Source organism: Trachypithecus francoisi, unplaced genomic scaffold (assembly GCF_009764315.1).
Source record: "Trachypithecus francoisi isolate TF-2019V2 unplaced genomic scaffold, Tfra_2.0 Lachesis_group10, whole genome shotgun sequence".
Classification (NCBI taxonomy): Eukaryota; Metazoa; Chordata; class Mammalia; order Primates; family Cercopithecidae; genus Trachypithecus; species Trachypithecus francoisi.
This window is the reverse complement of record NW_022681455.1, coordinates 17775182-17793371: the sequence shown is the minus strand read 5'-3', so window position 1 is coordinate 17793371 and position 18190 is coordinate 17775182. Positions and strand designations below refer to the sequence as shown.

General features: G+C 44.2%; 1 protein-coding gene across 2 annotated transcripts in view; it reads right to left on the bottom strand.

Moving 5' to 3' along the window:
- The window catches only part of CAP2 (cyclase associated actin cytoskeleton regulatory protein 2), a 173831-nt gene that overhangs the window by 12868 nt on the left and 142773 nt on the right, over positions 1-18190 (bottom strand). For both annotated transcript variants that reach the window (XM_033216315.1, XM_033216316.1), the window contains 4 exons: positions 4294-4483; positions 2601-2776; positions 744-867; positions 560-642 (listed from right to left, as the gene is read on the bottom strand). In XM_033216315.1, the coding sequence (XP_033072206.1) occupies positions 560-642; positions 744-867; positions 2601-2776; positions 4294-4483 (573 nt within the window). The remainder of the gene's footprint in view (positions 1-559; positions 643-743; positions 868-2600; positions 2777-4293; positions 4484-18190) is intronic.

Here is an 18190-nt window from a genome sequence, read left to right as displayed (position 1 = left end):
GCGTGAGCCACCATGCTGGCCAGTTAGCTGTCCTTGAAATTGAGATGGTATGCCAGTAATGGAAACACAAAATGGGATCTGTTAGAAGAGATTGAAAGAAAGAACTAACACTGAGAAGTAAGAGTGGGGTCTACCAAGGGGGTGATGATAGAGCTGTGTCCAGAGGGAACAGGAATAAGAGTATTTTAGGTGGCCACAGGGGAGTCTTGCTCTGCTGCCCAGTCTGGAGTGCAGTGGCATGATCTCCGCTCACTGCAAGCTCTGCCTCCCGGGTTCACGCCATTCTCCCACCTCAGCCTCCTGAGTAGCCGGGACAACAGGCATCCGCCACCATGCCCTGCTAATTTTGTTTCTGTATTTTTAGTAGAGACGGGGTTTCACTGTGTTAACCAGGATGGTCTCGGTCTCCTGACCTTGTGATCGCCCACCTTGGCCTCCCAAATTGCTGGGATTACAGGCGTGAGCCACTGTGCCCAGCCGCAAGGCTCCTTCTTGCAGGCGGAGTGGATGGTCTGTGCAAGGCCACAGCTTACAGCGTGGTTGGAAAGGCTCTGCTTACCTGGATTTGAATGTCCTGGGAGTTGATCACTTCCACAATGCCCACCACATTGTCAAACACCAGGCCAAGTTTCTTACAGTTGTCTAGGGGAGAGAAAAAACACACCAAAAAAACAACTCCACTAAATACATACAGCTTGTTTCTATAACATCATAATAACCATAGAGCCATAATTCTGCCCTACCAATTATAATGGAGTTTACTTTCCCTTTTATCTGAAGAGTTGATTTTTCGCATTTGAAAATGTAAGCCACTTGTTTCAGCTCAGTCTCTGAAATCACAAGGTCATTCCTGTCCTCTTGGTACTCCTAGAATTAAGACAAATACAAATACATAAGGATACATAAACGGAATCCACTGCACACTGAAATTGCTACAAGCTCAGCATGAAGTATAGTTTTGCAGCATATTCTTTCGGAACCATCTCCTTATGGATGAAACCACAGGTCTTACTCTCATTGTTCGGATGGGAAAAACGGAACTACTTCTTGGAAGCAAGTCAGTATCTCTCTGTAAACATCAGGTATCAGGCACCCTAGCAGGTGGGAGGCTGGAGCAGGGATGTGAGAGCTTTTTGTTGAGACCTTGATGCCAAGTCTGGACTTGATGCTGCAGCAAAACCTGCTGTGTCAAACAGGAGTTGGGCAAACAGGCTGGTGAAGGGTCATAGCAGTGGTCTAAGCCCCGTGTGTTTTCAAGGCGATGACAACTCTCCAGGGACTTTGGTCCTTCATCTTTAGGGAAGCCCTCCAGATCAACAGGAGACACCCGCTTTCACTCCCATTTGCAGTGTCTACGTCCTGCTCACACAGTTAGCCCAGACAGTGGGGGGTGGCAGCAGTGGGGTACAGAGGTATCATCCCTCTATCTGTGGGACCAAACGAAACATCTCACGGCATGTGAGAATGGGGCAGACTTCCCAGTTCCATAGATTAACAGTCTGTCTTGCTGCCTGATTAAAAGCTTAGCGAAAGAATAGCTAAATCCATAGAGACAGAAAGTAGAATGGTAATTGCCAGGGGCTGGGAGGGGTGCAGGGGGAGAAATAGGGAGCTATTGGTTAAGGGTACAGACTCTTGGTTCTGCAAGATGAAAAGAGTCCTGTATTGGGTGGTGGTGATGGCAACACAACCATGTGAACAGACTTAATGCCACTGAACTGGACACTTAAACACAGTGAATAGTCCATTTTATGTTACGTATATTTTACTACCACTTACAAAATAATTTTAAAAGTTGAAGAAAAGAATGCATGAGAACCTGTGAAAATAAAGTTTATGGAAGCATTCAGAAACGCCCTGGTTTCTACTCTAGCCAGTGGTTTTTGCCTCTGCCACTTCACTTAGGTGGTTAATAGGCACCACATAACCTATTTAATAGGTACCACCTATTAAAGAAGGAATAAATTCTAACTTTTGATAGCAGAGTAGGGTAACTGTAGTTAACAGACTGTCTTATATATTTCAAAATAGCTACAAAAGAGGACTCGAAATGTTCCTACCCCATAGAAATGACAAATACTCAAGGTAATGGACACGCCAAATATTCTGACTTGATCATTACCCCCCCCCCTTTTTTTTAAACAGTCTCACTCTGTCACCCAGGCTGGAGTGCAGTAGTGTGATCTCGGCTCGCTGCAACCTCTGCCTCTCGGGTTCAAGTGATTCTCCTGTTTCAGTCTCTCAAGTAGCTGGGATTACAGGTGCGTGCCACCATGCCCGGCTAATTTTTGTATTTTTAGTAGAGATAGGGTTTCACCATGTTGGTCAGGCTGGTCTCGAACTCCTGACCTCAGGTGATCCTCCCACCTCAGCCTCCCAAAGCGCCAGGATTACAGACATGAGCCACCGAACCTGGGCAATCGTTATACACTTTATGCATGTAACAAAATATCACAGGTACCCCATAAATATGTACAAATGTTATGTATCAATAAAAACATTTTTTAAAAAGAAATCCTTCAGATCTTGGTAAATGGTTTGACGGTTGCTCCTTTCATTGGCATGTGTCAGGAAAATAAAGGTTAAAATGCTTCACTTACCACTCTCCATTTCTTTCCTTCCAACTCCAACACTGGGGCATGTTTCTGAGAAGGATGAGATTTAGGAGATGTGGGACTTGGAGTGTGACTTTTGGTAGGAGATCGAGTTTGCCCTCCTTGAGCACGCAGGCTGGGATTTTTGTATGTCTTCTGGTCATCTGTGACATGGCGGAGTCCTAGGAGGACAACACACATGGACACATTCATTTTATGCAAAGGGAAATGTCTCTAATTTGCTAGATGAACATGATGTAAATAAAGAGCATAAGAACTTTTGGTAATGCAACTTTCAAAACAGTCTAGTGCTTTGTCCAAGTCAGGACGCAGGAGCTGAGTCCTGTACAAGTTTAGAGTTGATGGAAGCACTGTAAGTTGTTGTTGTTTTTTTTTTTTTCTGGAAATGGAGTCTCCCTCTGTCACCTAGGCTAGAGTGCAGTGGTGCGATCTCAGCTCACTGCAACCTCTGCCTCCCGGGTTCAAGCGATTCTCCTGCCTCAGCCTCCTGAGTAGCTGGGATTACAGGCTTGCACCACCATGCTTGGCTAATTTTTGTATTTTTAGTAGAGACAGGGTTTCACCATGTTGGCCACGCTGGTCCTCGAACTCCTGACCTCGGAGGTGATCTGCCCCCTTTGGTCTCCCAAAGTGCTGGGATTATAGGCGTGAGTCACTGCACTGGCCAAGTTTTTTTTTTTTTTTAATTTGAGGAACCTCTTCTGTTGAGATATAAAATGATAGATAAAAATCCTGCAAAGAGCAAACTACCTCACGAAAAAGGACCACGTCTTACGTCTTCTCTTAAGGCTAAATCATTCTCCAGACACAGCCTAAAACGTTAGGGCATTCCAGTGAGTATTTATCAGAATATGGAACTGACTTTATGAATCCATTCCTTTACTTTGCAAATGAGTTTCACAGGGCATCCAGAGCCAGTTGGAGCCAGAGAAAAATTTAGAATTTTGGATTCTTAGCTCCAAGCCCGGTATAGTGGGATATAATTCTTTGACAAGCCTGTACACTGCTTCAGGACAGAGGAGCTAATGTTTGCCATTTTTATTTATTTACTTTTGTTTATTTAGAGACAAGGTCTCACTCTGTCACCCAGGCTGGAGTGCAGTAGTGCACTCCAGCTCACTGCAGCCTCCATCTCCTGGGTTTGAGCGATCCTCCCGCCTCAGATTCCTTAGTAGCTAGAACTGCAGGTGTGTGCCACAATGCCCGGCTAATTTCTGTTTATTTTTGGTAAAGATGGAGTCTCACTGTGTTGCCCAGGCTGGTCTTGAACTCCTGGGCTCAAGCAATCGGCCCACCTTGGCCTCTCAAAGTGCTGTGATTATAGGCATGAGCCAGCATGCTCAGCCAGCTATTTTTATTTCACTTGATCTTGATGCCTTGGTTGTAAATGATGACATGCAAGCACTGAGGGCTAAAGCAAGGATGCAGCACAGTGATCCATTTAGAACCCAGAGTCTCTGAGTTCTTCTTTCTGGTCTATACAGTGACCCCCTGAGCCCCTCTCCATGGACATAAGGAACATGGCAGGCTCCTGTCTTCCCAGCACCAGCTGCCCCTCTCCCTGCATGCTGGAGGCAGGGATGGAGTGATGCAGCCATCACTGGGGCTCCAGTGGCTCATCGTGTCTGGGAGCCAGAGGGAAAGGGAGGCAGCTTCCAGGTCTTGTTTTCTCTCTCACCTTTCGTAATTGCTTCTCCCTGGTTAAGCTGGGCAAATAAAGCTGAGCGTGAAGGAGAAGACTCCTCTTTTTTGCCTTCATTCTCGAAAAGTGGAGGTGGCCCTGGAGGAGGCGGAGGAGGAGGGGGTGGAGGAAGGCCAGGCCCAGAGGAGAGGACAGAAAACGCTGATACTGTGGATGCTACAGGACCCTGAGAAGAGAGAAGACACAGCATTGCATTGAGACTGCGCCCTTGCTGGGATTTTGCCCAAGTGAGTCAAAACCTGCTGCCGACGAGGGCGTGGGGCTGAAGCCTCAGCAAAGGCTCCCAGAGGGCACACCTGTGCATCATGGGTCTGTTTGGGAGGGTCTGAACCACAGCAGCTCCAGCTTGGGAACATGGAACATGACTTAGCTGTGTGGCCCTGTCAGTAGGATCTGTGTGGTGATGAGCCCTGCTGCCAAATCAGAGGCAAACGAGCCATACTCCCAAGTCCAGGTCCAAGGCTCAGGATCTAAATGACACCGGGCCTTGGCCAATTTAGAATCATAAGAAAAAAGTGATCCAATCGATAAAACAATTAGCTCTTTTGAGACACTGGAAACTGTAACCACCAATGCGGTGTGGGGAGGGTAAAAATATTCAGTGGTGACTGGATGTTTCCGAACCTTTTTGAGCAGTGAAAGAGAGAGATACAGAAACTCTCTGGACCTGATTTTCCAAATATGCCTGCCTCAAACTGACCCCCAAACAAGGACCATATGTGACCGGGATGCTTGTTAAACCCAAAGGTAATGAGGGTCCAGGATCCATATGACTTTTCGTCAAATATTGGCTGTTAGTGAACCAATTGAAAATTAGATTCTTCCTGATCCAAGAGCTATGGTTATTCTTATGTTCACTGCTATGTAAAGCACAACCTTTGTTTTCAGTATGAAAGCCTAACAAATTCAAATGGCAATACGACATGATAAACAAGAGAGGGACTTGCTTTAGTTCAGTTTTGCTTTTTTTTTAAGGAGACAGGGTCTCACTCTATTGCCCAGGCTGTGTGCAGTAGCGTGAACATAGCTCACTGCAGCCTCGAACTCCTGGGCTCAAGCAATTCTCCTGCCTCAGCCTCCTGAATAGCTGGGATTACAGATATGTGCCATCAAGCCCAGCTAATTTTTGTATCTTTAGTAAAGACAGGGTTTTGCCATGTTGGCCAGGCTGGTCTCAAACTCCTGACCTCAAATTATCCATCCGCCTCAGCCTCCCAAACTGCAGGGAATACAGGTGTGAGCCACTGTGCCTAGCCCTGTTTTACTTTTAAACCCTCAAGTAGAACTGTATACCTATAATAGGGAATTATAAACAAATCCAATAGTCAGGAAGCTTAAAAAATTGGGAGTAATGGAAATGTGGCTTGGACTCATCAATTTTCAATATCAAATGTGAAAGGTAAAACATTATGTAAGTGCCAAATATTAATGACAACAGAATATCCTTATTGTCATAAACAATTTACTATTATGCAGTATCAAAATCAGGGATTCTTAATCTGTAGTAGTTTTCTGTTAAAAACAAAACAAAACATGCTGGCTCGGGCATGGTGGCTCACGCCTGTAATCTAAGCACTTTGGGAAGCCGAGGAGGGTGGATTGCTTGGATCGCTTGAGCCCAGGAGTTTGAAACCAGCCTGGGCAACAAAGTGAGACCCTGTCTCTACAAAAAATACAAAAAATTAGCTGAGCATGGTGATGCATGCCTGTAGTCCCAGCTACTGTGGAGGCTGAGGTGGGAGGATCACCTAAGCCTGAGGGGCAGAGGTTGCAGTGAGTCGAGATCACGCCACTGTACCCCAGCCTGGAAAAGAGTGAGATCCTGTCTCAAAGCAACACAAAACAAAAAAACACGCTATTTTCAAAGTACTTATATAATTCCTATTAAGCGTAGAATTACCCTGAAAATAAAATATTATTGTCTTATTCAGAATGCATGTTTTAGAAACCCTGCAGGCTGGAGGCCTCATCTCCTGAAGATTTAATTTGCAATGGTCGTTGTTTCTAATAAAGAGCAGCCTAATTCCATCAAGTTTCTTAGGTCAAGTAGAAAATGATTTCACAGTTCCTGAGACTGACCATTTTCCTCACCAGTATTTGAAATGTTTTCTCTGTTACTGGGATAAAATTTGAGAATTTGCTCTGAATCAGAAAGAGAGTATAATATAAGCTTTGGACATCAAACAGTATTCTAGTCCTCAGACACTGAGAACCACCAAGTATTATTTTTACTCATAAGCACATCATAACTCATACAGCTGGTGAAGGGACAGCCCCTCCTCCAACATCTGAAACACTGCAGCTTTATAGTCCTATTTTGTGGAAAGGGGAGACGATGCTGGCTTCTAAATCTTAGAATGATTTAGATGGTTCCCTGGCTCTCAGAATTCAGAGACTCTCTCTCCAAGAGCCATTAAAGGACCCTGAAACTAAAAAGCCACATATTCAACTTTTTGGAACTTTGATACATTCAGATGGCTGGCCCAGGAACAGGAGACAAAGGATTTAATGCTACAAAGTTGAAAATAAAAGCCAAAAAATAAGGGAACTCAGGACCAGTTGAAACTCCGTCTTGGACTAATCCTTTGTATGTCCTGGCTCATTCCCATATCGGCCCCTGCAAGAGTACAATACCAGGCTCTTGTTTCCAAGGTTACTTTTCAATTAGCATTCAGGGGCTTCACCGTGCGGTGGACCCGGAATGAAACTGCTTAGATGTTCCCTTCACTGGGTCTCCGTGAGCTGCCCCTTGCAGAGTCACTCATCTTTGCCTCCTTCTCTTCTCATTCTGTGGGAGATTACAGCACATGGCACGGGAGCTTTCTACATTCTCCTATGTCTGGCCACAAGTGGAATCACAGCCTGACACTGTCTTCAGATGTCCCAAGAGAAAACAGAGAGGAGGCTGGGCGTGGAGGTTCACACCTGTATGTAGTCCCAGCACTGTGGGTGGCCGAGGCGGGTGGATCACCTGAGGTCAGGAGTTCAAGACCAGCCTAGCCAACATGGTGAAACACTGTCTCTACTAAAAATACAAAATTTAGTTGGGTGCAGTGGCTCACGCCTATAATCCCAGCACTTAGGGAGGCCAAAAATTCCAAAGACGACTAGGCTGTGTCACAGAAATACTCTTGCGGGTGGAGGAGGCGGGGGCATGGGCATCTGTATTTTTTGACCTTCCCTAGGTGATTCCAATCTGTAGACAAGTTTGGGAATAACCATTCTTTCCTATATGCTGAAATTAATCTTAATAATGACAACCATATTACTGAGACTATATTGAAATATCTATTTAGCAGAAAATATGGCAGGAAATCAGAAATGCTATTTAAATTCAATATTAAATGGCCAGTCAAGGGCAAAGACATTACTGAATCACATCTCTGCTTGATTCTAAAGCTTTCTTCAGGGAAATCTTTTATGCTATATTTGGACTTGAAAAAGTCATGGCCGGGCGCGGTGGCTCACGCCTGTAATCCCAGCACTTTGGGAGGCCGGGGCGGGTGGATCACCTGAGGTCAGGAGTTCAAGACCAGCATGGCCCACATGGCGAAACCCTGTCTCTACTAAAAGTACAAAAATTAGCACGGCGTGGTGGCGAGCGCCTGTAATCCCAGCTACTCAGGAGGCTGAGGCAGGAGAATTGCTTGAACCTGGGAGGCAGAGGTTGCAGTGAGCCGAGATCATGCCACTGCACTCCAGCCTGGGCGACAAAAGTGAGATTCCATCTCAAAAAAAAAAGAAAAAGTCATTAGCCAAATTAAAGGAAGGTACGGGCTACCTTGACTCATATGTAGTGCAGCCTGTGGGCCTCCGGCTAGAATACATATGACAGAAGTATTGGGAAGTGGTGCAATTCTGGCTCAGTTTTTATCTCCACAACCCCTTGTTGCATCCCCCTGATGCCTTTTAGCAGTTGACTGAGCTCCTACAGCACCTCTGGAACCAGTCTTGATCCTACGGGAATATAAGATGTCTTGTGCTTTGACAATTACGTCACCCTTGATGCTGGTTTTGTTGTGACTCTGTGTCCTGCTTCTAGAAACTGGCCTCTTGCCTCGTTCATTTTTCCTGAGTACCCACTGGGTTGCAGTAGTGGGGTACATGTACCCAGATCTTGACTCTCCATCTAGGGCTCAAGTTGTTCTGAGATAGGGTTGTGACCTGTCTTCTGGAGACTAGAGATGGAACCACCCAACCCCTCAGGGTGATTTCCTTTTAAAGATAGACTCTCATGGCAGAGGTAATGTACCAGGTTGCCTAGACTGGATGAGAAGGAAAGGATCAGATGAGAGCCTGCAGCCTTGAGTGCCTATCGAGTGATCCACTACTTGTCCATCCCAGTGGGCAACTGTGGGGGAATAGGCTCTGTGGGACAGCAGAGCTCACAGGAGAGGGGCACGGGCAGAGGGCAGGTTTTGTATCCTTTACAATTTGAGTTAGGTCAGTCTAGAGATACAGAAGGAGATCACTCCCAGATGGGCAAACTTGTCTAGGAGGTGCCAAGAACGAGGGCTAGGAAGAGCCTCTGAACTAACAGTACCTATCCAGGAACCCGACTGAGAGGGGTAACACATGACAGGGTTCTCTTCCCTACCATTTACCAGTGAGAGTCTTGAGAAACTGCAGCCGTAGCCTGCAGACTGCATTCGTGCCTCTGCAGAATGAACACAGGCTATGTGGTTGGATCTGCACATGGAGAATTCAACAAAGACACTAAATAAGAGATGGTGTTTACTTGTTAATTATTCGAATATTTCTGGTCCTTCTCAAAAGAAGGTTTTTCTTAATAACAACTTCTTTTACAGTATGTTTTGTCCTAACAATTAGTTTCATTTTATTTCTACAATGTAGAATCATACATCTAAAAGCTTCCAGGACCTACAGGATTCTGATGTCATGTGACTTGCACAAGGCCACATGGACAGGAAAGTGAAGCTGAGAACTGAATGGAGGTATCCTGGCGTAGGAGCCTGAAGGGAGGCAGACTTAACCTTAGTTAAGGAGCAGTGATCCATACACAAATGCTCTTTTAGAAAACAACCTTGTTATGTTGATGAAACGAGCCACTTAAGTATCTTAGAGCCTCAGACTGGGAATAATGAAAAAGTACATTCTATTGGAGTCATTGTAACCATGGCTCACAACTTAAAAAAATGAGGCTGGGCGCAGTGGCTCACGCCTGCAATCCCAGTACTTTGGGAGGCCGAGGTGGGTGGACATGAGGTCAGGAGATGGAGACCATCCTGGCCAACAGGGTGAAATCCTGTCTCTGTTAAAAATGCAAAAATTAGCTGGGCGTGGTGCACACGCCTGTTGTCCCAGCTACTCGGAAGGCTGAGGCAGGAGAATCGCTTGAACCCAGGAGGCAGAGGTTGCAGTGAGCTGAGATCATGCCACTGCACTTCAGCCTGGTGACAGAGGGAGACTCCGTCTCAAAAAAAAAAAAAAAAAAAAAAAAAAAAAAGAAAAGAAAAAGAAAAGCTACACATCTATAATTTTAAATGCCCATATTCAGAGTACAAAAGTTCACTTCTGTTGCAAGAACACAGCACAACACCTAAAAATGCTGTATTTAAGGTCTATTAAGATTAATTTTGTGAGCAGATATTCAATTATATACTTTTTTTTGGCACAAAGACTTTTTAAAAAGCTACTGTACTGCAAATCCCTTTCTCTAAGTTAATTTCAGCTGTCCTGGGAACAGCTGCCTCCTCTATTTTTAAATATATGAACTGTAGCTATAAAATAATGAAACTCATATGCACCATGTGGAAAGTTTGTGATTTTTTTGGATACATATACTATATATAACATATAAGTATACTCTATTTAATATAGTTGTATACTAACGTACATCAAAATTTGTTTTCATTAAACGTTACTTCTTAAAACACTAATCGCTTTGTTACTTTAGATTTTTTTTTTTTTTTTTTTTTTTTTTTTTTTGAGGCGGAGTCTCGCTCTGTCCCCCGGACTGGAGTGCAGTGGCCGGATCTCAGCTCACTGCAAGCTCCGCCTCCCGGGTTTACGCCATTCTCCTGCCTCAGCCTCCCAAGTAGCTGGGACTACAGGCGCCCGCCACCTCGCCCGGCTAGTTTTTGTATTTTTAGTAGAGACGGGGTTTCACCGTGTTAGCCAGGATGGTCTCGATCTCCTGACCTCGTGATCCGCCCGTCTCGGCCTCCCAAAGTGCTGGGATTACAGGCTTGAGCCACCGCGCCCGGCCTAGATTTTATTTTTAAAGGGAAAACACTTCCAAGTTCTTTTTTTTTTTTTTTTTTGGGTGGGGGTTGAGATGGAGTTTTGCTCTTGTTGCCCAGGCTAGAGTACAATGGCATGATCTAGGCTCACCGCAACCTCAGCCTCCCGGGTAGCTGGGATTACAGGCATGTGCCACCACACCCGGCTAATTTTTTGTATTTTTAGTAGAGATGGGGTTTCTCCATGTTGGTCAGGCTAGTCTTGAACTCCCAACCTCAGGTGTTATGCCCGCCTCAGTCTCCCAGTAGGCTGGGATTACAGGTGCCCGCCACCACGCCCAGCTAATTTTTAAAAAATTTTTAGTAGAGAAAGGGTTTCAACATGTTGGTCAGGCTGGTCTCAAACCCCTGGCCTCAAATGATTCACCTGCCTCGGCCTCCCAAAGTGCTGGGATTACAGGTGTGAACCACTGCGCTCTACCTAAACTCTAAGATTTTTCAAACCCAGCTGGGCACGGTGGCTCACGCCTATAATGCCAACACTTTGGGAGGTGGAGGCTGGCAGATCACCCAAGGTCAGGAGTTCGAGACCAGCCTGGCCAACATGATGAAACGGTCTCTACTAAAAATACAAAAATTAGCCGGGCATGGTGGTGCACACCTGTAATCCCAGCTACTCAGGAGGCTGAGGCAGGAGAATCACTTGAACCCGGGAGGTGGAGGTTGCAGTGAGCCCAGATCGTGCCACTTCACTCCTGCCTGGGGGAGAGAGCAAGACTCTGCCTCAAAATTTTCAAACCCAACAATAGGGGTAGAAGAGAATTTGGTTTGAGTAGAATCTAACTATTTACAGTTGGATTGAAAGTGAATTAAATAACTAAGGCTGCTTTGTCAGTCCACTAAACAAACATTTACCAAGGGCTACCTTGCTGGGAATGGGGTACTCGATGAGGAAGCAAGCATATGTTCTGCTTTTTCAGAAGCTCATACTCTAGTGGGGGTGGCAAAGGCACGAAGAAGTAAGTGTAGATGCCGTGTGATATGAGTCACACATCACATGAATGAAGGATGCTGGGGTGCAAAGGTGGAAGCGACCAGCTCTCCTCAGGATGGCCTGGGTGATTTGCAGATATCTTTATCCTAAAAGGAGAGGCGAAGCGCTTTAAGCATGGGGGGAATGTATATAGACAATATTGATCTCCAACTTTAAGTACAGGTCAGACAACCTATTAGTGTTCTTACCCATTTTTAAAAAGCGGAGACCACTCTTTTTCTGGCTGGAACCATGGACGGTGTAGAAGAGAAGAAGAAGGTTCCTGCTGTGCCAGAAACCCTTAAGAAAAAGTGAAGGAATTTTGCAGAGCTGAAGATCAAGCGCCTGAGAAAGAAGTTTGCCGAAAAGATGCTTCGAAAGGCAAGGAGGAAGCTTATCTATGAAAAATCAAAGCACTATTGCAAGGAATATAGGCAGATGTACAGAACTGAAATTTGAATGGTGAGGATGGCAAGAAAAGCTGGCAACTTCTATGTATCTGCAGAACCCAAATTGGCGTTTGTCATCGGGATCAGAGGTATCAATGGTGCGAGCCCAAAGGTCCGAAAGGTGTTGCAGCTTCTTCCCTTCGTCACATCTTCAATGGAACCTTTTATGGAGCTCAACAAGGCTTCAATTAACATGCTGAGGATTGTAGAACCATACATTGCATAGGAGTACCCAAGTCTGAAGTCAGTAAATGAACTAATCTACAAGCGTGGTTATGGCAAAATCAGTAAGAAGTGAATTGCTTTGACAGACGACGCTTTGATGGCTTGATCTCTCGGTAAATACGGCATCATCTGCAGGGAGGATCTGAGTCCTGAGATCTATACTGTTGGAAAATGCTTCAAAGAAGCAAATAACTTCTTGTGGCCCTTCAAATGATCTTCTCCATGAGGAGGAATGAAGAAAAAGACCACCCATTTTGTAGAAGGTGGAGATGCTGGGAACAGGGAGGACCAGATCAACAGGCTTACTAGAAGAATGAACAAAGGTGTCTACCACGATTATTTTTCTAAGCTGGTCAGTTAATAAACAGTACCTGCTCTCAAATTGAAAAAAAAAAAAAAAAAGAAAAGCGGAGACCAAAAAAAATCAAAATATCACCTGACAGTCTCTTGGAACAGGTGGATTATGTTGCTCGCAGCACAACTTTTGTTAAGATGTTTCTTCCATAAAGCTAGCTTAGTGGTAGTACTGTTGTGAGCCACCTGTCTTTACATATTTGTGGAGACTGTACATAAAGCCACACAATGAAACAGCTGACATGCCGTGGCACTGTTCATGGGTGTTTCCTCTCCCTCATCCTTCCATTATGAGCTCTTCCTCAAAGTCTCCTTCATGGACACAAACATACATTCCCTTTTGTTTCTCAGTTAGATTCTCTTTAACTGCCCATCTCTGAACCATCCTGGCCCATTAACCACCCAGCTTACCATTAATGATCTCTAGGTAGCAGTGACAACTTACAGGTGTCCAATTATATACTTTAAAAGCAGTTTAGGCCCAGTGCAGTAGCTCATCCCAGTAAAGTAAAAGTAATCCCAGTACTTTGGGAGGCTGAGGTGGGAGGGTCATTTGAGCTCAGGAGTTAAGAGATCAGCACAGGCAACATAGTGGGATCCTGTCTCTACTAAAAGTCAAAAAATTAGCCGAGTGTGGTGGTTACGTGCCTGTGGTCTCAGCTACCTGGGAGCTGCAGGCTGAGGTGGGAGGATTGCTTGAGCCCGGAAGATTGAGCTACAGTGAGCTATGATGGCACCACCCCACTCTAGCTGGGAGACAGCGACCCTGTCTCAAAAACTAAAAGCAGTTTCAAAATCACAAAGCCATTTCAATCAAAAGTACACTTACATCTTCATGCTACAACTATAGAGACTAACAACGCTTTACAACTGAACTTTTTTTTGTTGTCTCACTATGTTGCCCAAGCTGGTCTCGAACTCCTGGGCTCAAGAGGGCCTCCCACCTCAGCCTCCTAAAGTGACAACTGAACATTTTAATAAAATACTGTTTATTAATTTTTCCAAAAACAAAGAATCCCAAATGGCCTTGTATAATATTGAAAATAAAATATGAGGATGATAAGCCTCTCATATAGCATAATAGGAGGTAGTGATTAAAAGAAAGAACTACCAGTTTTAGAACTGGCCTAATGTTTTATACACATAAATCAGATGGTCTTCCTTTGCAAATTCATATTGTAGGGTTTGTTTATATATATATATATATACATATGTGTGTGTGTATGTGTGTGTGTATATATATATATATATTTTTTTTTTTTTTTTTTTTTGAGACGGATTCTCGCTCTGTCGCCCAGGCTGGAGTGCAGTGGTGCGATCTCGGCTCACTACAAGCTCCGCCTCCCAGGTTCACGCCATTCTCCTGCCTCAGCCTCCTGAGTAGCTGGGACTACAGGCACCCACCACCACGCCTGGCTAATTTTTTGTATTTTTAGTAGAGATGGGGTTTTACCGTGTTAGCCAGAATGGTCTCGATATCCTGACCTCGTGATCTGCCCGCTTTGGCCTCCCAAAGTGCAGGATTACAGGTGTGAGCCACCGTGCCCAGTCAGGGTGTGTTTATATTTTCAATGTCAAAACTAATTTCTTTCTATTTTATGCAAGATGTACACTAATCAGTAACTTAGTGAAACTGATACCTTTCCAAATTTGTTAATTTCCATAATAACTTGCAAATTTTACATTCATATTTATAGCACACTTTTATTAGAAGACAACTATAGTCAAGTAAAAAGGCTGCACATAAACTAAAAGATGATCATCCTGTATAATGTGAATGTAACTGAATTGAATTTATGATTTTTGTTTCCATTCTCTTATTTTTATCACTTATTGGAATTAAAACTTCTTTTTTTGAGAGATGGAGTCTCACCACATTGCCCAGGCTGGTTACAAACTCCTGGGCTCAAGTGATCCTCCTGACTTGGCCTCCCAAAGTGCTGGGATTACCGGCGTGAGCCACTGCACCTGGCTCCACTTCTTAGAATTTTGAGACTTCTGTCAATAAAAACAAAGTTTCTAGAAGGGGCCTTTCCAAGAACACAGAATTGTTAATAATATCACAGTGAAGTGCTGTATAGTATTTTAAATGTATGTTTATTAATCATTTTTAAAAAGTCAATTTGGGGAAAACAGAACACACTGGAATTTCAGCTTTCCATGAAAGTACTAACGGTGCTTAAATACAGTCGAAATAAAAAGACAGTCCCACAAATATGAAGGAATTGTGGGGCCCATTTGGATCCGTTTTCTTCAGAGGCAAAGCTCCAAACACCCTTATCCCAAGACACAAAACCAGGGGAAAGGTCATAAAACTCAGATCTCATGGTTTCGTCGATGGTTTCATGATTCTCCACTCCTCCCACCCTCCTGTGCTCCCTGTATGTCATTCCTCTGATGACCTGGAAAGGTCTGAGCTTTGGCAGTAGATGAAAAAAAAGACAGAACAGAAAGCAAAGTTGCTTTGGAGAAGTAACAACAGCTTAAAATCAGAAAACAGCCTGGGAAAAACATGTGCTGTCTATATTAGTACCTGTAAACCAGTGACAGTGTTTTTATGTTTGCTTTTCTCTTAATTTATGCAGATGTTCCTTGACTTATACTAATGGGGTTTCATCCCATAAACCTATTATAAATTGAAAATATTGTAAGAGTCAAACATGCATTTAATACACCTAATCTATTGAACCTCATAGCTTAGCCGAGCCTAACGTAAAAGTGCTCACAACACTTACATTAGTCCACGGTTGGGCAAAACCATCTAACACCAAGACTGTTTTACAATAAAGTGTTGAATATCTCAGGTAATTTATTAAATACGGTAGTGACGTCAAAAACAGAATGCCTGTATGGGCAGTCAAACCGCTACCTGTATACCCAGACGTGGCCCTTCAAAAAACGTAGGTAGTGATTTCTGTTCTAACACGCCCAAAGTAAAAATTTTTGATAAAAGCAGACCAAGCCCTCAGAGTCCAGAAGAATATAATGAACACAAGGCCAGGCAGGGTGGCTCACGCCTGTAATCCTAGCACTTTGGGAGGCCCAGGCAGGTGGCTTGCTTGAGGTCAGGAGTTTGAGACCAGTCTGGCCAACACGCCAACATGATGAAACCCCGTCTCTACAAAACACGTAAAAATTAGCCGGGCATGGTGGCACAAACCTGTAATCCCAGCTACTCAGAAAGCCGAGGCACAAGAATTGCTTGATCCTGGGAGGTGAGATTGCAATGAGCAGAGATCGTGCCACTGTACTCCAGCCTGGGCGACAGAGCAAGACTTTGTCTCAAAAAAAAAAAAAAAAAAAAAGAAAAAGAAAAAGAAAATAATGAACACAATCTAATATGCTCAAGTGATCCAGATATTCCACATAAATTGCCTTGATATGTGGCCATAATTATTAGTTTGGCTTTGCTGATATTTAGATCAAATTGGAATTTCCAGATTGTCTTTCCTTCTTGTCTGCCAGCTTGAGAATACAATTTCTCATAAAAAAGGAAAGATAAAATTAAATTTTCCATGGGAAAACTTTCCAGGGTTAAAGATAGCAAAGTATACTCATCAAAGAAAGAAACTCTAGAGGGGCCAGCAGTTATATAAAGACCAAGAGGGATATGTGGCCTGAATTAGCTGGACAGCTACTCCATTTGGCCAGAAGGGCCTAAGTCTGAACTATCACTAAATTCAGGTTTTTCTTCTTTCAGATTTCAGGGGAATACAGAAACGACCGTACTTTCTCCAATTATCCATACTTAGTAGATAGTAGAGGTGAGGGTTAAGGCAAAATAATAGCTGTTAGAAGGATCATTTACCTTTGGCTCCATATTATATATGCATTTTGTTTATTTAGGGATGCTCACTTTGCATCAAGGGTGCAGATTGGTCCAATAAACCGTGGCCAGGGCTTGCTTGTGTGTTCTACTTTTTTTTTTTTTTTTTGAGACAGAGTCTTGCTCTGTCACCTAGGCTGGAGTGCAGTGGTGTGATCTCGGCTCACTGCAATCTCCGCCTCCTGGGTTCCAGCCATTCTCCTGCCTCCGTCTCCCAGGTAGCTGGGACTACAGGCATGTGCCGCTATGCCCGGCTAATTTTGTATTTTTAGTAGAGACAGAGTTTCACCATGTTGGCCAGGTTGGCCTTGAACTCCTGACCTCAGGGGATCTGCCCACCTCAGCCTCCCAAAGTGTTGGAATTACAGCCGTGAGCCACTGTGCCCAGCCTCTGTGTTCTATTTTATGAAGGGTTTGTTTTACCTTTAGAATATAATCTGCACCTTCCCCCATTTCCCTTTTTAAGAAAATAGCTTTTGCTGAAGTTAATATCACCTTGTGTTTCCTGAGTTTATACCAACTGAGAATGAAAGGCAGTGAGTGACAAGGAACAGGAGCAGAGGAGGTGTGGGCAGCCAATGGGTGTTCTTGTAATAAAATGCATTGTCCATTCCATTCCTATCACTGGACAAAAGAAAAGACACATTTTGGCTGGATGCGGTGGCTCACGCCTGTAATCCCAGCACTTTGGGAGATAGAGAAGGTTGGATCACCTGAGGTCAGGAGTTTGAGACCAGCCTGGCTAACATAGTGAAACCCTGTCTCTACTAAAAATATAAAAATTAGCTGGGTGTGGTGGCGCATGCCTGTAATCCCAGCTGCTCTTGAGGCTGAGGCAGGAGAATAGCTTGAACCCGAAAGGTGGAGGTTGCAGTGAGCTGAGATCACACCACTGCGCTCCAGGCTGGGCGACACAGCAAGGCTCCGTCAAAAAAAATAAAAATAAAAATAAAGACACATTTTTATGCAGCTTTTGAAAAACAGACACCATCTATAGTTAATGGACTAACGCTTTGGAAATTTCATTGTGATGACAAATGAATACAGTGGATTTAGCAAATGTGTTTGAATCCTATCTGTTTTCAAGTCACTGCTGTCCCAGTACCAGGGTACCAGTCACTGCTACTGATCCCAGGCTGAATTGGAAATGGAGCCTGCATTCAGTGAGCTGATAGCTTAGGAAGAGAGGACATTTCTGTGGTCCCAGACGTGGCAGGCACTTACTTGGCTCCCAGTCTGTGAGTCTTTGCTCAGGATGTGCTTAGTTTGGAAGGCTCTTGCCCAATTGACTATCTGGAAAACACAGCCTTCAAGCCTCAACCAAAATGTGTCTTTCCTCCTTTTACAGGGTTTTAAGAACTCTCTTAGGAGGGAATTCCACAGAGGGAATTCCACTGTGGCACAGTGCCTGAAACATGGTAAGTGCTTCATAAACATGTTACTGAATGAGAAAATAACTGCTGTATAAGGTAGGAAATGCTAAGCATCACAAAAGAAATGGAGAGTATAAGAAGTGCTATGCAGCTGTTGAGGACGGAAGGATAACTTCCAGCTTGTGGCGGACATGGTGATAAGCAGAGGTTGGAGAAGCTGCTGTTGCTTTATTATTTTTATTTTTTATTTTTATTTTTTTGAGATGGAGTCTCGCTCTGTCACCCAGGCTGGAGTACAGGAGTGCAGTGTGTGATCTACGCTCACTGCAGCCTCCGTCTCCCAGGTTCAAGTGATTCTCTGCCTCAGCCTCCCGAGTAACTGGGATTACAGGCACGTGCCACGGCGCCTG